This window comes from Poecilia reticulata, linkage group LG12, assembly GCF_000633615.1.
Source record: "Poecilia reticulata strain Guanapo linkage group LG12, Guppy_female_1.0+MT, whole genome shotgun sequence".
Classification (NCBI taxonomy): Eukaryota; Metazoa; Chordata; class Actinopteri; order Cyprinodontiformes; family Poeciliidae; genus Poecilia; species Poecilia reticulata.
The window spans coordinates 20,157,426-20,180,754 of NC_024342.1; the positions used below are offsets into that span (position 1 = coordinate 20,157,426).

General features: G+C 38.7%; 1 protein-coding gene across 9 annotated transcripts in view; it reads left to right on the forward strand.

The window, feature by feature from the left end:
• The first annotated feature begins 1,750 nt into the window (after positions 1–1,750).
• The window catches only part of nedd4l (NEDD4 like E3 ubiquitin protein ligase), a 45,812-nt gene continuing 24,233 nt past the window's right edge, over positions 1,751–23,329 (forward strand). For 3 of the 9 annotated variants that reach the window (XM_008424505.1, XM_008424506.1, XM_008424508.1), the window contains exons 1-6: positions 1,751–2,099; positions 5,427–5,500; positions 10,457–10,538; positions 11,774–11,812; positions 12,430–12,483; positions 21,810–21,860. In XM_008424505.1, coding sequence (XP_008422727.1) covers positions 2,055–2,099; positions 5,427–5,500; positions 10,457–10,538; positions 11,774–11,812; positions 12,430–12,483; positions 21,810–21,860 — 345 coding nt within the window. In that variant the 5' untranslated portion in view covers positions 1,751–2,054. Of the gene's footprint in view, positions 2,100–5,426; positions 5,501–10,456; positions 10,539–11,773; positions 11,813–12,429; positions 12,484–15,290; positions 16,449–21,016; positions 21,053–21,809; positions 21,861–23,329 lie in introns of those variants that run through there. The other 6 variants (XR_001777165.1, XM_008424502.2, XM_017307955.1 and 3 more) reach the window with 3 other exon arrangements.

Genomic DNA, 23,329 nt, shown 5'->3' on the forward strand with positions numbered 1-23,329 from the left:
ACCACACTCATTTCATCCAACGCGTCTCATTGACGTCTTTCTTATCCTTTATGAAAACTGAAATAATTTCTTCTGTTAGAAGAGATGAGAACAACATTAAAATGAATAGCAAATTTTAAAAAGCTTAACCAGACAAAAATAAATAATAATAATAAAAAAAAACATAAAGACAAAATAGCTGAACTTCTTAACACCTTGAATTACTTTCTTCTTTTTCTAAGACGTCAGATATTCCTGCAGTGCTCATTACAGAAAACTCCTTGCACAGTTTTTCTTCTGACTCTTACTAATTTTCTGTCAGTTCAGTACTATTTGTGTCTGTCAGCTAAGCACAAAATTACTCATAAACCTGGCAAAAATTATTTTTATTCAATTAAGAAGTTTTTTCAGATCAGTGAAGAGACAGATCTAAACCAAAACCTCATAAAACAGCTCATGAATTATATCTGCAGCTCAACTGGATTCCCAATAATATTATTTCTCTCTGTAAGGGCCCAGTTTTATCACCATTTGTAATTAGCAATTACTTTTTGATGTATTGCTGAATTTACATTAGGGCATACTATGCTGCTTTTGAAATCTTTTAGCTTTTAGATATGGTAATAATCAGGCTTGTCTGTGATAAATGAAACTGAACCAAAATGGTTAATCACAATTAGGTCATCATAATAATGGATCAGTTCTATTTTCACACAGGTTGGCTTGGATGACTTTATTTTAAAGAGAAAAACTTTTCCCCCAGCAACTGTTTGAAAGAAGTCTGTTGGGCATTTTCTAATTCCTAGGACTATCATGTCCTAACTGCAGTTGTAGTCTTGGGTGGGTTTATTTTTTACCCTTCTTTGAATATTGTATGGTCTAATTTCAGAAGTCACAAATGTATTTTTCCTTGTTAATATTCTGTTCCACTGTTTGAAAATGAACTTCAATGTTTCTGAAAAGACACGTTAATCGACTTTCCAGAATGACAGCTGCAACTACTTTTCTGAGACTTTGCTATTGAATGTTTTCCTTGGCATTGTGTGCAACTGTATGCTTTAGGGCAGAACTGACCAGGATTTTATTCCCCCTATTAGTTAATGAATAGTGCAAGGAGTGTTGTGTGCCTGTTCAACACCGTTGTTTTCATTTTCTTTTAAAATAAAATAAGTAGCACAAGCAAACAAAAAAATGGACAATGTACAAATGAAGTCACTTTTCTGCAGACTTTTACTAAAAACCCAACGTTATTCACATATTCACTCATAAATTTCCCAATTGTGTATCTTACCGCATAACACCTTCAATTCAGGTTTCACTTGTTCGTGTTAATCATGTACCATCCGATATAATATTTGACTTGCGCCTCAGAAGTTATGGAGGTAATAGTTACATCGTGGCAATGCTTGGTAGCTGCTATGTTTAGTAATTTAGTGAGTCTAGTCAGTTTCAGTAAAATGTAACTTTATTAACCCTATAACATTGTGCGCTGCAAATTCAAACAGGATTTCTGAGCCCACAGTCTGTGATTTGCTTTCCAACATAAAGCATCACAATGCTAAATTAACATACTTATTTATTTACAATTACAAAATCTTCGCTGTATAACATGTTTTTAGGAAATTGATCGAAACGGCTTCAAAAGGCAGGTTACGCCTTTTTTATTTAATTGGATGGGCAGAGAGTCACTGGGGGATTCTTATTGGTTGATTATTAAAGCACTCACCTTAGCTCGGGCAGTGATTGGTTGAACTGCCAGAAGGAAGTCAAGTGTCACAACATTTAGGCTTTTAAGCTTTGAGTTCAGAAAAACGATCGGAATCAATCGAAAACACTTAAGATCATCATATATATTTTCATATTTCTACATTGTGTCTCGGATGAACCACCCTGGCGCGGATTAGGTTATCCGGCCGTGAATCCACCCCCGATCCGTGCCGAGGATTAGATATCGCCGCGGACTTTACCACCACCGCACGGCAGAGAGAGGAAAGTGGGACTTTATTGTTAAAGGCTAGCCAGCTAGCTTTTCAAAGCGGCTTGTTTGTGTGGGTATACCGCGGACCGCAGGCTATATGGCAACGAATTACGAGCCTATATATGGACTTTCAGAGGACGAGGTAAGCTTGAATTGTAATTAAGGTGTTATTGAAATGCAGAATGGAGTCGTTGGGTATTATGAGGGGCTGGGAGCAGAGATGGCTAACGATTAGCCGTGAGTGGAGCTACCAAGCCCTTACCCACGGCAACATTCCGCTGTTGTGTTCAGGTTGCTGTCAATTCCTGCCACTGGTCCCTCTGTCGTTTTGTCCACTTGCGTTTATTTCATAATAAGGTGTAAACTAAAGGCCAGCAAGCCACTTTGTGCTAAAGTTTTGAAATCAAAGTCTCCACTTTGTAACCTACATTACACCATATGTAACTGTTTCTGGGAAATCAATTTATCTTTCTTTTTTTTAATCTTTAGCATGAAGGGTTAAACCTACAAGTGAGACCTAAACACACCCTGCTAGGTAGTAATCACAGCTGTTTGATGGTGAACTGGCCGCTGAGAGAGTGAAATAGAGGCATGTACGGTCATATGAGGTCACTCTGACTGTGGACACCTTGTTGGCTTTAACCTAAAACCTTCAAAAACACACAGTGGTAATTATAGATGGAGTGCACATGTGATTATACATAACTACATCACAGTCACGAGTCTAGCAGAAGAGCATCCCTACTTCATGTACCTCTGACATTTTCAGTGCAGTCACAAGAATCATGGTGTATGAAGATTTTTTTTATTTTATTTTTGGCATTATTCTCAACTGTGACTCAGAATAACTGATGATTAGTCAAAGTTGTCACGTTTTTTAATTGTTGGTGCTTTGGGAGCTTATTGCGTCTGTTTGTGTCAAATACATGGGTGATATTGATTTTAAATTTTATCACAGTATTTTATGGCAGTCGTTGCTATGGTGACTGAAGTAGCAGTAAAAAAGTATTTTAAAATTGATTGCTGTCGTAGTTTCTGGCTATGTTTATCAGTGACTATGTTGAGAGCACTGGTCTAAATGAATGTATTGCTCAACAGTGCACCCATCCCATTGTCTCATGATTTGATTAGACCTGTTCAGTGATAGGATGGATAAAGGTTATTTATTTTCTTCTTCTTTTTTTTTTTAGGTCATTTCAGGTAACAGTGACTGATCAATGTTGTTGACCAGAGCGGTATTTGCTTGCCTGTTATGTTACGTGTAACTGCCATGCTGGCTAGTTCTGCATGCAACACATTTGGCCCGTTGGAAGGACTTTTCACTTCCCTCGATGCACATACTGGGGGTATATTTTTAGAATCTGAGATGCTAAACGCTGCAAAGAGGTGCGGAGACTTTGTGATGGACAGAAAAGAAAACGGTGAAAGCGTTGGTTAATCATAGTCGATATTATTCCTGCAACATTCAGCTGCATTATTGTGATTCCTAGAAACTGTGCAGGTGTACTCTTGACCTAAATTAATTGCCTCATCATTCCTGGTCTGACATCTAATCCTATAAGGCAGGGTTGCCCAAGTTCAATCCTCGAGAGCTGGATGCGTCTCTGCTCCAGCACACCTTAATTTAATGAACAGACCATTACCATGCCGCTGTAGACCTGAATGACTGTGGTTAGCGAATTCTGCTATTTGATTCAGGGATTTTAGAGCAAGGATGCAACTAGAAGCTGCAGGATGGTAGCTGTCGATTACTGGTCCTGGGCAGCCTTGATACAATGGATACTTCTGAGATGATTGTATTTTAAAATGGATATTTGTGCTACAAATGGTTGCATGAAATGTAGTGCATAGCAATGGGGTTGAACATCAGAGGATAGTTGTAGATGCTCAAACTCTTGCAATTTCTCTGGCATTTGGTTATCAGGACGTTAAACCACACAAACATTATAACAATTACTTTTTCTTTTTGCAGGATTTGAAAACTGAAACTAACTAAGCTCATCATTCCATGTTGATACCACAAACTCCCAAATGTCTAATTTCAAATATCATCATTTTGATATTAGTTTTTTTTTTTATTATATGACGGGAGGGAAATAATTCAATATTTGTTTACTGTTATATTCCTAGTAATTATAAATTCACATTTTGCATAATATTGAGTGTATTGGTTGGACTCTCGGCATTGCAGGTGTGATTGTGTGATTTGTGTGATTGTGACCAAAATTACAAAGGGTGCAGAAAGATGGGCGCATCATATTGACAGATTTGTGAAAGAGTACTGTGGAATGCCTGGTTTCACTGAAACTGATATTGTTATGGCAACATTCAAAAATAACACTGCAGTTGCATGATTTCCCTATATTGTGCAGCAGAAGGTCATTTAGATCTGCAACTTCACACAAATACCACCTCTCGGTATATTAAGTTTTAAAAATACCACCACACTGTCAAGGAAACTTTAAAATGGTATGGTGGCAGGAGATTTTTTCTGCGTTTTACCACAAAAAAAATAAATCAGAATAAATCTATGTTATTTTGATCCATGTTTGAATTAAACGTATCAAGATTAAATGTTGGGGAAAAATATTCTTGTTTAAAATGTCAAAATTTTAAACAAGAATAGACAGAAACGTCTTATCAAAATGGCTGCCACAAATTTCAAACAGTTCTTTTAGCTGTTTTTAAGCCTTTAGTACCTGTTTGAAGGAAAATTTAAAGTGCTTGATGTACTCAGCTTTATGGGTGTTTGGCACACTTTATATCGCCTCAATCAAACATCACTAAGTTAATTTGAGTGGTGTGGTGCATCTTAAATAAAATCTTAAATTAAATAATAAAACATAATGTTTGAGTTAAGCCAAATAGCTCGAGTGTGCTGCAGGTTTTGGGTATGGCAGTGAACAAATATAATGCTGATTGTTAAAAACACAAGCAAGAAAAACTGCACACACTGATTCAAATCTGTTAAGAAATGCTCTGGTCTCATTGCCTAAATACTCATCATATTAGATTAGCTTTTTCTTAAACCAAGTTGATGAAGAACACTTGCATATTTGGCAGTGATGCATTGCATAATTCAGTGCATTAATTGTAGCGCAAAAATAAACACTTTAAATTTCAAAACAACAGGTCCATAGAAAAACACCTGAAACAGTCTGGCCTCCCACTAGCTCCCCTTCATTAGAACTAGTGAAACCTCCACTGTTGGTTTAATTACAAAAAAAAAAAAAAGACAAAAAAACCTCTCGGAAAGAGATGAATGCAGATACTCATAGAACGATCTTTTTTTTTTGTTTTTTTGTTTTTGCTTCTGTTGTTGAACTTTATTCTTTCTCTGTTGTTAAGTTTGACCTGGAGTCAAGTCAGTACATCTGGCAGATTGAAATCTGTCATGGGTTTACAAAGTTATGAGATAATTTCCTCTGAAAATCAAATAAAGGTCCTCTGTCGTCTTCTTGTTTTGCAGCATGAAACGCGAGTGCTACGGGTCAAAGTTATTGCAGGAATTGATCTGGCGAAGAAAGACATCATCGGTGCCAGGTAACTGTTTTCTCGATGTGAAACATTTCACTTGAGTGCAATGATTATGGAGAACTGTCCATTGCACCAAGTTCAAGTAGTCTTATTCTCTGTCCGCTTAAAATTCAGCCTTTTAAACTGTTTAGATGAAAGAAATATTAGCATTATAACTGTAATAATGTGTGGGATGTATCATAATAAAAGTCGGCTATAAAACCAGTCTCAAGGCTTCAGCTATTGTGTTCAGCATCCTGCTCTTTGACTTCTAGGGTCTTCCTATTGTTTGTCCTTTCAACCTTGGACAGCACTTTGTAGCAATAAAAAAAAATTAGTTCGTAACAAAGACCTTGAACTTTCAAGTGTTAATCAATGATTACCTACTTCTCCCATCCTATGCATAATCCACCGTAGTTGCACGTTTTCTAGATGGAAGACTTTGACTAATAATTAAGCGTGCCATGTACCCTCTTGCATGTGAGAACGTGCAGATGTTAACTTTTCTTTGGCAATGTTTTGTTCATCACTGTCTTCCCGTCTGTGAACTGTGAAGTCCAATGTAACATTACACAATACACCTTCTGCAGATTTGTGCTCTGTACTTTGAAAGTGCTTATAACGTGTACTTTTTCACGTTTTGTTATAAAACAATGTATTTCTATTTTTTTTTTTTGAAACACAAAGGACTAGGTTGCAAAGGGTGGCGTGCATTTAATTTCAGCCCAATTTACTCCTAAATAAATGGAGTCCACCTGTGCATTTATAAATACAGCTGCTCACTGAAGGCCTCATAGGTTTCTTGGCGAATATTAGTGTACAAAAATAACTCCACGAAGACCCCGGAGCAGACCAAACAGTTTGAAGGATAACGTTGTGGAAAAGCTTAAAACAGGTTTCTGTTTCAAGCTGGTCCAGACATCCAGCTAAAGTATCCAATCCAGGAAAGCAATAATCAGTAGCTTCTTTCACGAAACAATCCACCTCTCAGCTGCCTCTGGCCGTTTATGATTCACGAGTTGAGATAAAGATATCCCTCACAGCTGTGAGTTCTCAGAAATTAAACCGGCACTTTTGGGCAACAGGAGGTGCAATGGAAGTTTCATAATCAGTACCACACATAAAATGAGTATTCCTATTCTGTTCTTTTCAAAACAGGAGTTGCAGATGAGTTCAGTGCAGCGATCCTGCTGTTGGCCAAACAAATGCTTTAAAGGAGCTGTAGTGTGTATTTTCCAGGCACACTAAGCCATTTTATAACACAATCAAGCCACTATTCTTCATTTGTAATAAAAAAAAGAAACTTTGCAATTTGATGCCTTGAAATTGGGTCATCAGATCATTGCAACTATGTGGAGTTTGCTGCCAGCCATGCAGGAAACGCAGCAAACCTAGAAGAATGTGATGTGGTCAAATCCAACCATGATTGCACCTTTTGTCCTACATTTAACACGCCAAGTTTGACAGTAAACAACTCACCTCATTTTGAAAGACATTGCAAACAGCGACAGTGGCAACATTATGCCTCTTGTCACTGTTGAGTAGTTAGGAAGATGGACTAAGGTCAGAATGGGTAATGCTGTAGGAAAACCTGTTGGACGATGTAAGATAACAAGATGGAGCTTCACTTTCAGCAGGAGAACATCCTAAACATACAGCCAATAGAAGGGTTTACATCAAAGCATGTTCATGAGTTATAATCCAGCTATTTTTTATTTTTTTGCTGGTTGCAGAGAATCACAACATTCATCAAAATGTATAACTAAATAGGTAACAGTTCAAAGGGTATGAATACTTTTTGCAAAACACCATTTCCAAGTCTGAGGTTTTGTATACGTCAGGCCGTTTGCTGATAGGAGTCTAACAATAACTTTGTGCTTTGATTGATTGCACATAATAAAACTTCAATCATGTGATAATCTTTAACTTCACCAGCTGCTATCAGTAAAACTACTTATGTTGTAAATTGAATGATGATTATAAATATGGTCTACCTGATGCAGGAAAGGCATCAGATGCACTGCTACTGCAAATAATTCTAAACAAACCTTAGGGATTCTGTTGTTGTTGTTATATTTTTTGTTAGTTCCTCCTACAAAGGACACCTATAAATGTCTGGTCTGTGACAGCTGTAAATGTTTGTCATGTGGTTTTAAAATTACTTAAATGTTAGTTGTCTCTTTAAATGTTTTTGACATTTTAAAAGGTGAGCAGCTTTAGTGTTTGAACTAGCAAACTGATCAGAACGAGGCTTAAAAGCTTTTCAAAACCAGGATTTGTCATAGGAGGAGTGCCTGCAGTGATACGGCTGCTTTTTTTTTTTTTTTAACTCCCTCGAAACTGCGTTGAATACAACAACAAACTATTAGAAGGCGGGCCAAACAATCCAAATTCTCGAATGCCTGAATGCGTCTGTACACGAAGGAGCGACGCAGACAAACGCAGCAACCCTGCAGCGACTGAAGGATTCTCAGAGGAGGCCCACTGAGTGTTGGCAATCTTTTTCTTAGATTAAAACTCTGAACACGAACATTACCAATGTAGAATAAGACATTAATTGATTTATTTATTTTTATTCTTGTAGTGTTTATATGCAGATAGATTTACTGCGCAGGCCTAATTCAGAATTAAACCTGTGCCTCTCCAGGGGATTACAGTAATGTTTTCTTATCTGACCAGAATGCGCCTCAGGGTGTTCAGCACGGGGCGAGCTCTTCCATGCTGGCAGCACGGCTCAGGGCTGGCTGTGGCCAAAGCTGAACTGTACTGAAGAAACGCTGAATGAGGTCTGATGTGTGGTGTGCTCGCACAGACGGTGCTGACTTGGCAGTCTGTCACCTTTTGGGAGACTCAAACGGTGCCAGCTTGTTCTTCATTTTGCTCCAAATGTCTCTCCGAAGCTGCTGTGTTGCTTCTTTAGTACGCAAAACTCTTGTCTGTTGTTTTGCTTATGGTGTATTTTAGAGGTGCTGATAAATCCTCCATAAATTGTATTGGAGCTAGGTTTTGAAATCCAGCTGCTCTTACTGTGTTGAGTTGAAGTTTCCTAATTCTCTACCTCTGCAGGGATTTTTATTATTTTTTCCCGCTATTAGAGGAAGGCAGGGAAATTCCTCCCAAAAGAGCTGAGATATTGTAGGCTTACTGCTAATGTTTAGTCTCTGTACATGACAGAACCACATAAACATGCAATTAGAAACTGTGGGGATCCTGAAGATGCCAATTAGCAATCAAGCAGCTGCACATTTGCTTATAAGGATATAGATTCAGCTCGTTTTCTTCCATTTCAGTGCTCCTCGTTTCCCTTGTTTTATCTTTTCTTTTTTTTATCTTGTGGATTTAAGGCAGCACTTTAGCTGACAGGAAGGACACACTTGGATTGGAATTTGATTTATTTCCAGGCCCAGTTGGGATGGCAGGTATCCTAATAAAAGCCTATCACGGCAAATCAGATTTAAAGCATACTCCCCGATGGTCTGAATTGTGTCCAAATCAAGTTTTGCTGAGCGATTGTAACTGGAAGCTGTGATTTAGAATCTGAGGAGCAGGCAGCTGGCTTCATTTTGACTGAAAATAGCAATTGGATTGTTCGCCCAAGTCAAGTCAGTATGCCGGTGATTGTATTTCTGCAACTGAAAACATTTGAAGTAGTTTGTTTTAGCTTAAAGGGTGTAAAATGAGGGCACAGTAATAGGCTGTTAGTGAGTTTACCAAATGTTCTCTCTACAAATGTTATCCTCCCACACCACAAAAATACAGTGTGGAGGATGTTTGTGTGTAAATTAGCTCTGCGTCATACCAAGTCATGAAGCCACTCTTACTTGAAGTACAAAGTGTTAATATTAGGGTTCTGACATATTGGTGATTATAATAGATTTTTAAATGACCAAAATGTCAAAGTTTACATCAAAGCGAATTATTAATAATGTAAAATCTTTTTTTTTTTTTTTAATATTAAGGGAAGATCATTAACCTTGGGTTACTGTTGTAAAACACAAAGATAAATATATAAAGGCTAAAGTTACTGGGGGATAAACAAAAACATTGATCGTGATAAACTGCCTCCTAATCTAGACAATGACATGAAAATATTACTTAGTGAGGGAGTTCCTGAATATTTTTGTTCCACTTTTGCCTTATAAATATTTAAGCTTGTTCAGTCATGTTTTTTTTTTTATTTCTGCATAGAGAACAATCAGTTTTATATTTATCACCACATTCTGTTCACAGTTTGCAGCCTATTTCATTTGTTTCAAACTATTTAGTAGAAATAGACCCAATGCCTATAAAAATATTTCAGTGACATATTTTTACAGCTGACTTTTCCCTCACTCATACTTGGATGTGAGCATACTTGCATCTGGATAAGCAAATGTAAAAAAAAAAAAAGTATACGTATAGTTCTGTGTGTATGTTTAAAGCAACTCTAAGCACATGTGATACTTTGAAGGGAAACAATCAATAAGTTTGTCTAAATAACATCTTGGGCAAGTAAAATCCCCTCCTCTCCCCTTTTTATTTTTTTGTTGTCTTTTTCTGCTTCCTGAGAATTGAACTCTGTGGTCCTGTGAATGCTCCAGCTCTGCCTCTCTAAGCAGATCTCACCTGAGCCTTCTGCCCTGTCAGCGCCTCCAAAGTCATATTACTCTCTTCGTACGAGTTGCGTGTTCACCTCAAAATATTTTGCCGTTTCTATTTTTAAAACCCCCGTCAATACGACGGTAGAGCCTTATCTCACCATTTCCAAAGCTAAGCAGTTTTCATATGCAGGTCGACTTTAGTACAGGTTGTGTGTGTGATCCTCAACTACCTGTTTGATGTGTCTACAGCTAATGATGAAGGACTAGAGACAGTTTAATACTAGCGATCCTCAAGCTTACAGATGTTGCAGAAGCGAAAAGCTCAAGATGTCTTTCAATTGTAATTTTTTCTAACATATATAACTGCTAAAATTGTGATTTTTTTTTTTTTTTTTTTTTGCAGTGATCCTTATGTCAAGCTTTCCCTCTATGTTGCTGATGAAAACAAAGAGCTTGGTTTAGTCCAGACAAAAACTATTAAAAAGGTAAGTTTAAATTGTGTCCCGTTGTGCTCTGCTTCCTCTTATCTCCTGTGTTACATCACCAGCCAAATTCAAAGGTTTTACGATATAAACCTAAAACACCCCCGTAAAAATTACCAGGTTTTTGCATGAATTAGCGGAATCATTTCATTGTAGAAGGGGGGGATAAAAAGCACAGGAAGGCTGCGGGAAGCAGTCCTCCCCTTTTTAGGTTTTGTGAAGTCTTCTCAGTTTTTTTGGAGAGAAGATATTTTTTCGCAGCAGGGGGAGCTGTTAGTTGACATTGATGTAAATGATGATTAGTGATGCTTTTAATTTCAAAATGATAAATCTTTATTTTTTTCCTTTGGTCTCCAATATAATTTATTCCCAGGTGATGTTTTTGTCTCTGAATATTTAGTGCATAATGCAAGGGGTCAAACTCTGAAATAGTAGCCCGACGCAGCTTCTCAACAATACAAATATTTGTCACATTCTTATAGATTGGCTTAGCCAGAAGCAATCTTCCAGGAAAAAGCCGCCGTAGGAGTTGGACAGCTCAGGCCTCCATGCAGGCAAACATATGCTGCCAGTGGCTATGATTGCTTTGTAGGATATAAATAACTTGACAATATTCTGCTATGTGGAGCAGAAAAGGAAGTATCAGTGCTTGGACTCTTCTGCGGGTTCTTTGTTTCTTTAAGTGGGACACCTCTGCCGGTTTCATTATTGTGGAAGCAGAGTGGATGGCTTGTGGCTGAATGATATAAAGCATGACTTAAAGTGGAGGAACATGACGAGACTAACGTCAGTATGAGCTCCAAAAGCACTGATGATAGGATGTCTCCTGCAGATTTAAACCTTTTTTTTGTTTGCATCACTTTCACAGCAAAAAACTGACTGTCAGAGAGCACTTAGTTCAATGGCACTTTTTGTCACAGTGTTATTACTGCAGTGAAATGTTTTGCTAATTAATTAGAGTAACTTGTAACTTGTGCCTCATTTTTGTGTGACTGAATCAGTTCTCAGTCTAATAAAATCTGTAATATGGAAGGCAGAAGAAAACAAGATCTGATTCATCTTAGAAGAAATATGAAAATGAAAATCTTTGAGACTTTATTTAAACTCAAATATCCAATAATTGCATATAATTTGATTTGAATTCTTACTCTTTAGAACTCCTGAGAGTCACTTGCACAGTTATGGGGTTTTAGTTTGGCAGAAAACTGGTCTAATCAGATATAAACTTTGTATTTCAGACCCTCAATCCTAAATGGAACGAAGAATTCTATTTCCGGGTGAGTTCAGCTTTTAAATCTCCTATGTTACAATTAATGTCCTGCCTTTATTACGACAACCCTTGTTAGCTTATTGTGTGATCTTTTTCACTGTTTTGTAGAAAAATGTATTGTGTGGATTAGTCCGTATTGGCTGGAGAACAATTGTAAAAATTAATTTTTATGTCTTGCCTCAAATGCCTTGACTGGGCCATTCGACCTAAATCATTACTTTTTAGCGTCACTCCATTTTTTTTTTGCTACAGGAATATATATTGCTTTATAACCTAACTGTGCTTTTAACCTATTCACAACTTTAGCCCTGATATGTCTAGTGTGTTTGTTGGTCTTCATGATACTGTTTGTTCACCAATGTTCTCTAAAACACCTTGCACAGAATTTTATTTACAGACATTGGGACACAATACATCTTTGTATTGTAAATACAAAGCAGCCCTTAATATTTTTGAGGTCTCTGTTGATAAAACATCCAATTTCCCAGGAATAGAATTGCAGGCTAATACCTTTGAATTTAATACTCAAAGGTTGTTTTCCATCAGATATAAATTTCTTTGAGACGTAGCGACTGAACAACTCCAATGACGTCGCTCATCACTGTCATTTTGTTACCAACACAGGTGTGCCCACAGAACCACAGGCTGCTTTTTGAGGTGTTTGATGAAAACCGATTGGTAAGGTTCACACTTCCTCCCTATTTATCATTGTTTTATGCTACCCTTAAAACAACTTATTAGAGCTTATATGTTTGTTGATGGCATCAAATGCTAAAGTATTGTTAATAGTAACATAGTCTTTTATGCTTTATGCTGAAATATTTTGGTATTTAGACACTGAAGTAGAATTACTCGTAGGACTAATTTGTCTGACATTGTGCTGCTTCTTTTCATTAATTTTATTACAAATATAATCGACTGTCTGTGACGACTTTTACCTTAATAAGTATGATCACTTTTTAGCAGTTTGCTGAGGCAAATTTATGCACTAAACAACTAACAGCTTGTTTGCTTGTTTCATTGCTCAGCTACAACAACGTCTGACTTTAACAGCTCTTGCATTCATCTGCAGTCAGATATCAACTTATTTCCTTCCTGAAAACACTGATTTCTTCCATATGTAAAAATACCCCAGTGGCAGGCCTTCAGTTGCCATAGCAACTATATAAATGTCAAGCAGTGCAGCAATTAGCATTGTAAGCAGGTATTAATGATAAATTTGATAATTCACGCTACTGTGTAAACTTGACCCTGAGGATATGTCTATGAAGCTGATGGAATAGTGAAGGGGTTTTTGACATAGAGTCTGGAGAGTAAGTGTATGACTAATACCAGGGTGATCTCCAATGTTTGTTTCCTAAATTACTTCCAGGATCTGCAACCAGGGCTTTTTGTTTTGATGAAACGGACAAAGTTAATTTGGACGTTCCGTTCCAGATAAGACTCGTGTACCGTCTTTCTGGTTCTCACAAAATAAGAGCTGTTGTACGTCGCTGGAATTACGCTGTAGTTTTCCCTTACAACTCAATCAAACCGGGCAGATTTTATGCCCAAATCTTCTTCGATGTTGGCTGACAAACTGGGAATACAGTGGTGCAGAGAGAGAACTCGTTGGCAACTCTTGTTATGAATAGCACACCTTTTTATTTATCCCCCAGTGCTGTCGGAGCTCACTGTTTCTGTATGGAGAAGGATGACAAGAAAGCACAACACAGACAGCCTCAAGCGCAGTTCACTCCTTATAAGTCTGAGGAGGTGCTTCCAGGCTGTCCTGAGGCGCTTGCCAAGCCAGCTCCTCCACCCCTGGCCTGTGTGTTTTTAATGGGTGCTTGTTGTTTTGTATCCATTGATTCACATTTATGTTATCAGATGGTTTAAATTCGTGCTACATTAAGACAGGGATGCAACACTGAGCCCCTTGGTCCACTTGCAGTGAGGTTAAAGAAAGGTGTTGAACAGTGCTACAGTACAGCATGCTGTTAAATTTGAGGAATGCATGTTATATCATTTTTAGCTAGCTGCTATTGGACCACACATTGACATTTTTCTTTCTTTATACCGATCATTCGCCGTTACATTTCACACACTCCTGTATTGACTGGTGTGTCGTCACCGTGCGTAGCAGCATGCCAAGACACGATTTCTTCTTTTTCTCTATTCCCTTTCCTTTTTCTCTGCACTCCTTTCCCTCATTTTGTCTTTTTTTTAGCTCATTTTGTTGCAATAGAGCAGCAGCAGCCTGCTGTAGAGTGGTTTAGAACATAGCGAATGGTCACAGAAGTTAAAAACAAGGCAACTTCTTTCCAGACGTGCATTTCTAAAAGGTCAAACGATGACTGAGGTTTTGTCGGTTCTCGGCTGGCCCAAGAAAAGCAATCCTTTCTTTTCAACATGCTGATAGATTGGTGAATCATGTTGTTGTTGAGCAAAACAAAGCACTCTTTATGAATGAACAGCATGCTGTTGGAGGTGCTTGAGCATTATTTGACAGTTTAAAAAAAATTTTTTTTTTATGTCATTCCGGATTAGAGACGAGGATCACAGCTGAGTTGTATCCTGGGCAACCTTTAGTTGCAAACAGAGCAGCCTATAAAACAAGCGGCCAGATAAGTGTTTGGCTCTGTACTTGAGAGACTGCGTGTCTTTTCTGTGTTGTAGCTGGATCTCCAGAGACGACCGTGTTGTTTGTCTTATCAAAGCTAAAATCTGTCAGATGGTCTCTTTGCTTTCCTGGTGCCTTTACATCTGGTCCATTTTTAGTAACAGTTTCCTTGCAAATCCTTATGTGGTTCTGAAAGTTTCCTTTTATGTTTAATGTTGTGTTTTTGTTATTTTTGGTTGAAAAGGACGTTTAGTGGGTCACTTGGTAAGAAAATTCTCTTGTTTTTGTTTCCTGTGTTGGAAAGAAAAACTGGATTCCTATTGGCGTCCCTCTTCTGGTGAATAGATTATATTTGTCGAGGTAAAATGCGCTTTTATCTCTTAATATTAATTCTCCTTTGATCTTCCATCTTAATAAGATGTGGATGTAAAAGACTAGGGATCATGTGTTGTGGCTTGATGGTGAGGGCCAGTGTGGTGTTGTAACCTGAGGTGCTGGGGCCCTTTGGAGTCATGTGACTACCAGGCAACCCTCTGTCACCTCGGTAACCAGGAACTCCACACGCTCCTACCCTATCATGGCAGGAATGCTGGCTGACACTCTACCAAGGCTATTTCTGCTGTCTGTCGCTAGTGCTTGGTGTTCCTAATAGTTTGCTGAACGGGGATCCTCCATTCTTATTTTTATTGTAATATAGTTGCCCATCCTCTTTCTGAAGCCTTATTTTCCACCTCAATTTTGAGTATCCTGCTGCTGCTGTTGTGTTCTTGCGGTGAGACGACTCTGGTCTGTGTGCAGTTCATTGTGGGGTAGGAAAGTTGTGGAAGAGACTGGGAGTGGGTGGGAAGGGAGGGAGGGAGGGGGAAGAAAAAAGGGGAGAAGTCATCTAGCCAGCCAGTCAGCCAGTCAAAGGAGAAGTGGGCGACACAAGAAGAGGAGGCAACCAACAGTAAGTCAGAGTTTTAACAGTAAGTGAAAGTGAACGGAAGCTGTGGGACATGAGGTAAAAATGGCTCAGCGTCTGCGTTTATACTTTGGATCTGGCCGCAGCAACACAGCTCCGGAGATGCTGGAAACGGACTCAGAAGAGCAGCGAGAAGAGGGCGAAGCGTCCAGAGCGCGCTATGTGCGGCCTCCTCGTCTACCGAGGCCTTCTCAGGAGTTGGGGGCGCAAAACGTCTCATCTGGAAGTTTTGGTTTGCGTTCGGATCCCTCGCTCAAAAGGAGCTCCTCCATGTTCATACCACAGCTCTCCACCTACCCTGAATCACGACCCACCAAAAGTTCGTCCATGCAGATCTCCCTCCAGCGCTCCGACGGATCAATTAATAGACATTCTGGTGGCCTTGCAGACGATGTCCCACCGCCTTGTTATACACCGCCTGGACCTGCGCCTGCATATCCCGAACCACGGACTCAGGAAGACTTTCCACGACAGCCGCCTCCCCCATACTACAGCCCAGATTCCCAGTTATTGCTAAATGAACCAAACCTTCCCAAACGCAGAGTTTTTAGCATTGGTTCTAGTGGCTATGCTACAGTGAGTGGAGGCCAACCTGGTGTTAATGTTGGTACCATTTGTATCCAGAGGAATTCTCCTGAGATTTTTGATGTCCAGCATTATCTTCTTCCTTATGGTCAAGATGGCCAGCAGCAGACTCTAGAGCCATGTGCTGGTGTTAATGGTGCAGCACAGAGACTAGTTTTCCAGCTACAGCAAAACCAAAACCAGGATCAGACCCAAGATTGTCAACAGGCTGCTGCCTCCCAGGGGGACTTTGGTGGAGGCAGCCGCACAGTGCGTTATCCCAGAATCCGACTGCAGAGGAGCTCATCTCATCCGAGGCTGCTGCTGCTGCTGGAAAATAAACATCTGAAAAACGGGGCAGACTTCCAGACCATAGAGGAGAATCAGACTGATGTGGAACTGGGAGCAAAAGATGGATCAAAATGTTGTTCTTTTAAAATCAGTAGGGAAAACCCCAGAAGGCAGCCGCATTTCAAGATATTCTTTACCCAGAGGGGAGGCGGAGATCAGGAGGTGAGTCTTGGCAAGAAATTGACAGCAAATAACCCCCAGGTAAAGATTATTCAAGTTTAGTTAGACTCCAGTAGGCTTTTAAAACTTTCTTTCCTCTTTCACTTATTAATTGTGTTAGATTGGAGAACTGAGGGGTCCAGTAACAGGGTGGTGTGACATTCAGGAAACTGAAAAGAACAGACTCAGTTACTAATCACACTCACTGTTTTCTTTTTCACTCCTTAACCACAGGCATTTGAAATTTTACTCACATCAGGCAGTTCAGCTACAAAAGAAAACAGTTTTGTGACTAACTTTGTGAGGGAGTTTTTTTTTTATTTGGTTAACTTGTTACCTCGTATGTCTGAGGAATCTAACACCCAGATTTTGATAAAACTACCAATAGCAATTGGATCTCTTTTAAGTGTTGCCTGTTTCTATCTTTAGCCGCCTCTAAGCGCTGGTGTTGAGTTTAAGAGCAGGCAGATGTTTTTTTTTTTCTTCTCTGGCTCCAAGGTAGTGTGGATCTGTACATTTCAGCTGCTTTCCAAGTGATTGGAAGTTTTGGGAAAGCCTGTTCAAACATTAGATAATCTGTCAAGAGCAATCAGTTTTTACTCAAATTCAGAAGCCATTGAGCCATTGTGTTCAAATCTACCACAGTGCCAATTTGCCTAATTTCTCAAGTATGGGGTTTTAGATGTAAGGTCATTTGTAAAGTTTTTTTTAACCTGTTACATTTCCTTTCCAATGATTTTGCTAAGTAGTTAATGTCATAAAGTAAAGATTATAATATTCATCCCTGGAATGAGACAAGAAAACAGGAACCATTGAGGAGTGCTGGTCTGTTTTGTAATCCTCATGCGCCAAGTCATATTTCTGAAGGACAGAGAGTTTGATAAATACTTTTTTTTATATTCCACTCAGACTTTACAACGAAGAAATAAGGGTTATGACAGTAATAAATAATGTGACATTGTCAGGGGGTAGTTTTGAGTTGTTCTAAATGAGTTGCTCTGATTGGGTGCTAAATGGTCATATTTCATAGAAGTCAATTGGCCCAAGCAGGAGTACTGTACATGGTAGTTTGTCCTCTTTTGACCATTTATCTCCACATTTAATGAGAAATACTTAGTTACAAAGAGTAATAATCTGATACAAGGTGGTTTGGGTGTACATTTTTTCATTTACAGGTTAAAACATCAGCTGGAATTTATTTAGCAATTGAGTGAATTAACCCAAAGCCACAGTGGCCAAACTCAGCCTGCACAAAAGGCTTTATTTTTCCACATATATTTTGCAGTAACTGCAATAATAATTCTAGAGAGGATATTGTTGCTCACTGATTAAATTTACCATTTGATTAAAAAAAAAGTATCCTAATGCTCTTGTAACAGCTTTTTTATTAATGATTTCTATCCTGAAATTCAAATATGTTTTTATACAACAGGATTTTTTTTCTTCATCTTCAACTGCATATTTCGCCCTTTAAAAAAAGAAAAGTTGGTCAATGGATAACAATAGTGTGTGCTTGTTTGTCTGTGTGTTTGCCAGACTAACTAGCTGCAGACAGCTATGCCAGAGAGGCCTACCCTTATTACAGCTTTGCTTTGACGCCTGCAGAAGCTTTTCACAAAGATCTCCTTATGACCAACTGCAAAGGCTATATTTACCTGAGACAGGAGGAATGGAGGAGGGTTTTATCAGTGTGTGTGTTTAGTCGGGGTGTCTCTTTTTAGTTTTGGTCTTTGGGCTGTTTAAGAGATTGGAGTCGCTGTTGTTGTGAGGGGCTTTTATCTGTCATCTCTGATCTCTCCAATGGGAATAGCTTTGTAATTCAGTTGTGTCAGCACTGAGGCTCTGGAGTATGTTAGATAGACTTTTGACACCTCAGTGGCAGCCTGGACCCAATTCAGTTTGCCTTGAATCACAAAGTCTGTTGTCACCTCTTCTTTTATGCCATTGAGGCATTTTGGGGACAAAACGTTCCATTTTTATTCTTGAGGCATGTACATACTATTGCTTTATCTAGTTTAGTAATTCTGTTTCACAGCTGCAATAGAGTCCTGAAGTTTTTGGACATGGACAAAGATTGTTAAAGACTATCCTGGACTGTCTAAAAGTAGAGTCATACTCCTAGCCAATTCAGGTTTAGAGTTATGTTTTATTCTCACGAACATGGGTTGTTTGACTGAAAGTATTAGGGCAATTTGGTATTATGTTGAGTCAATTCAACAACATGATAATAACAAAGAGGAAACTTGGAACAACATGGAGTTCAGCACCAAACAAAAAAACCCCTCAAAATCCCAGTGGAAACATGCAAAAAAAAGTAGTCAGTTGTTTATAAGAAGCATTTTTTCATTTATTATTGAAAAAATAATAATTTTTTTCAATAATTTATTATTGAAAAAATAAATTTCAAAATGCAAATGAAGACAGAAATTAGTCTTTTAATTACTGACACTCCTTTTGTAACATTTTAATTATTGTTTGAGAGACACTTGTTTCATATCAAAAACAAACTTCCTAGTTGAATAAAAACAAATTAAATCTATTGAAGGTGTTTAATAATAATAATAATAATAGGCTGAATTTTATGTGTAAAATGGGTTTGAAAACTCGTACACAGACAAATTGACTCGGAGTAGATTTCTCCTACAAGAAATCCATATTCACATTGGTATCTTGAGAGTTTGTTGGATAGGTCAACACCTCAGACAATGTCTTTTATGAGGGATCATGTTGCTCTGTGCAGTGATCTGACTACTCTGTAAAAAGGTTTGGGTGATTGGCAAAGGTCAAATTAACAACTATGTGAATGCCAGCATGCAGATTTTTTCCAACAGAACACTGAATGAAAACGAAAATGGATGCTTCCTCCCCTTTTCAGCAGTTGCAACGGAGTGATTGAATGGTGTTCAGATCTCTGAAAACAGACCCACCTGCTTTAAAACTTCTGGTCAGTGTTTTGCGAAGTGATCTGTTTTTGGTGTCTTAATATTTTGTAAATAACCAATATCGATATAGGTTTTCACCTGCCTAGCATCTTTGTTTGTTGCTCTTTCACCTGCCGGTTGGTTATGGAAAACCCCCACTCTGTGTAAAACTTGTTTCTGGAGAGCAGCTGTAAGTTCAGAAGTGACCGTTTAATGACACTGTAATTTCATCCCTCGGCACAAAAATAACCGCAGTGTAAAGATATTATCTTTGTTGAAATGAAAAAAACAACAACAACAAAAACCAGCCCTGACTGAATATTTATTCCAGATGACTCGGTGTGATCAGCAGAGTGACTGTTGATTAGAGGACAGTATGGTGTCATTCGATTGCATCTCTATAAATGTTAAGTTTTACATTTTCTTTTAGACACTGTGTTTCTTACTTCCCAGGAAGGACACTCATTGTCCTTAACCACCTTGGCAAGCAAATGGTCAAGTGTTCAACACATTGCTTTGTATTAAAAGAGGTGAAAATAATAAGGTGTGATTTTACATTGTGAAATTTTATCAATGTTAGATGGTGCTCTAGCTCTGGATATTTTTTTCTCCTCCATCTCTGTCAATGTTTAACTGTTTTGAATCACGTGAAAGTTGTATAAGAAGTAAGTTATTGGTCTTGGTGGCTTGGGAATTGAAAGCCAATCTTGATGTCATTTCAGATACCTTTCCAAGAATAGTTTGCTGGGTGTGCCTACGTTTTAAATGTGGGTGGATGGGTTTGCAGATTCTTTACGACGTGCCTGTTTTTTTAATGGGACACAGTTGTACAAATTAAAGATTTCCAGTTATGTTAAATGTGGAGGGAGGCTGGCGAGCTCATCTCCCCAAGTTGTCTCAATTTTTTCCTGCTTACCATAAAAGTAAAATGATGTAGACACTTAAAATGCTCAGCTCAAACCAGCATGAATACTAGGGAAGTGTAGGTTTTACTTCTGGCAAGTGGAAAGTAAAGGATCTGCTGTATTGATTTATTTTTAGATCACTTTAATAAATGGTTGGATGAACCAGTTCAGATTATGCGTATCTAAGCATTAAGTTTTACAGTAGAACTGATAACCAGATAACCATAAAGAACTGCAGTGGTTGCCAACCACACTGCCGCATCGGGAATTAACTTGATTACTGTGTTAGTTACATTTATTATTTGTGGAGGTGATGAATAAAATATTAACTCAGGGGTTAATATTTCATTCTCAAACATCCAGAGCATCTTAAAAAGTGCCACAGTTGGGGTTTATTTGAAAGTGTTTCCAGTTTTGTACATTTCAAGTTAAATATTTTAGCACTAATTTGAATTGAAACCACTTTTATTGATGCAAAAAACATCAAAATACCTTCAGTTTAACGTTACAGCTTAAAGAATACACATTCTCAAAAGGAAAAAAAAAATTTAACTTGTGGAAGATGATTAATATTGTGATGTTGACTTCTTTCTTTCCTTTATCACTCCCACAATCTATATACGTTTCATTTATCACATTCACTTTAGTTCACTAAGGTTCAGTGCATTTTTTTTCCCAGCCCAGTAAGCAAACACTTTTGTAAGTCTGTGCAAATTGTCAATAAACAGTTGTGTCCCACACACAGGCTACTTCCAAGAATGGCCTTTTTCACCTCGGACAGGTAATCATTGCTCAACCATGGACAAACCTGTGGGCCTCTGCAAACTGAAACACAAAACCTTTCCTGAATCTGCCCTGTCGTCACATCTGTCCTTCTCACCCTCCATCAGTTGACTTGGCTTCCACTTGGTGGCAGTGGATGTTGTTTTTTTTTTTTCCTTGCTTAGGGTCAAAGGGTTTTGTTTTTTTACTTTGCTCCTCTGAGGTGGTTATTAAAAGCCTGTCCTTAAATAAAAACTAAGTCTGATCCTTGTTGGACACCTGTGGTATTATGTAGTGATTGGAAGAGATTGTGGGCTTTTGATTAACTTTACTTGAACTTGAATTTCCAGAGATGAGATAGTCTAAAAGCTGCAGCTATACGGCACTATTAGTTCTTGCTACAAATATCATCTGACTTGGATTATATTTTATTAATAATCAAGCTCCCATACTAGAAAATTAGATCCCATTATAAACCCTGTCTGGTTTACTAAATCTATGAAAAGTAATGTTTTATTTCTCAGATTTCTACAGGTGTTCATAGATAAGGCTAAGTATTATTTCTGGATATGGCTGCCCTTTTTTGTAAAAATCACTATGCCTTTCTCTTTGATTTAAAAAATAAATAAATAAATCACACTGATGCTTTTGGTGCACCAGGTAATTTCTCTCAACATTGTGGTTTTCCCCTCTTTATCCCTGCTGGACATTTCGGTTTTCCAAAAATGCCCTCATGGAACCCTCTCAAGTTTTTTTTCTTCATTTCTTCCCACCAGACAAGAGATGATTTCCTTGGACAAGTCGACGTTCCCCTCAGTCATCTGCCGGTGAGTTATGTGTTTGTGTGTATGTGTACGCACTGTTTCAACACTGTTCTGAAGACTCGGCTGTTTCTTATCATTCAGGTTTTGCTGTGCTTGATTATCCCCCATGAAGCTGTGTTTGTGTGTGAAAAAGTGCCTGACCCAGCTTGTTGTGAAATGGCAACAGCACTATTCTAGGGATAGAAAGCTGGCATTGGACAATGTAAACACACTGACTCTCAGTTGTGAAACGTGACAACCCATGGAAAAAAAAAAAACTTTACATGATTTCACCCTTGAGCAGTGGCGCAAAAAGTGGGTATGCAGGTTATGCAACGCATAGGGGCACAGCACCAGAGGGGGCGCCAAAACCCCGTCTGGAGGGGGCGGCGCGCCGATGATGTCCCATACTTCAGCACGCCTTACGCTCCTTCACCTCGCGCACATAACTAGGTAAATGTAGCGAGTTTTACCCTTCACGTATCGTCGCCCCAGGGGGGGAGGTTGGGGAGGGGGGCGAGTGAGCGTCTCTCCTTCACCCTGACGTTCCTTCCCTCGGGCGGGAGGCGCCGATCTATGTTTTCGCATCCACCTGAATAATGTGTAGTTGCGCCACTGCCCTTGAGTGCTGGGAAGTTGTTCTTGAAAACAATGTTCACAATCCAATCAGTCGGCATTAAATTAATATTGAGATATATATATATACACACACACAGTGGGGCAAAAAAGTATTTAGTAAGCCACCAATTGTGCAAGTTCTCCCACTTAAAAAGAAGAGAGAGGCCTGTAATTTTCATCATAGATGTACCTCAACTATGAGAGACAAAAGGAGAAAAAAAAATCCAGAAAAATCACATTTTCAGATTTTTAAAGAATTTATTGGCAATATATGGTGGAAAATAAGTATTTGGTCAGCTACAAACAAGCAAGATTTCAGGCTCTCACAGCCGTGTAACTTCTTCTGTAAGAGGCTCCTCTGTCCTCCACTTGTTACCTGTATTAATGGCACCTATTTGAACTCGTTATCAGTATAAAACACACCTGTCCACAACCTCAAACAGTYACACTCTAAACTCCACCATGGCCAAAACTAGAGAGCTGTCAAAGGACACCCRAAACAAAATTATAAACCTGCACCTAGCTGGGAATACTGAATCTGCAATAGGTAAACAGCTTTGTGTAAAGAAATCAACTGTAGGATCAATTATTAGAAAATGGATCACTTACAAGACCACTGATAATCTCCCTCGATCTGGGGCTCCACGCAAGATCACACCCTGTGGGGTCAAAATGATCACAAGAATGGTGAGCAAAAATCCAGAACCACACGGGGGAACCTAGTGAATGACCTGCAGAGAGCTGGGACCAAAGTAACAAAGGCTACCATCAGTAACACACTACGCCGCCAGGGACTCAAACCTGCAGTGCCAGACGTGTCCCCCTGCTTAAGTCAGTACATGTCAAGGCCCGTCTCAAGTTTGCTAGAGAGCATT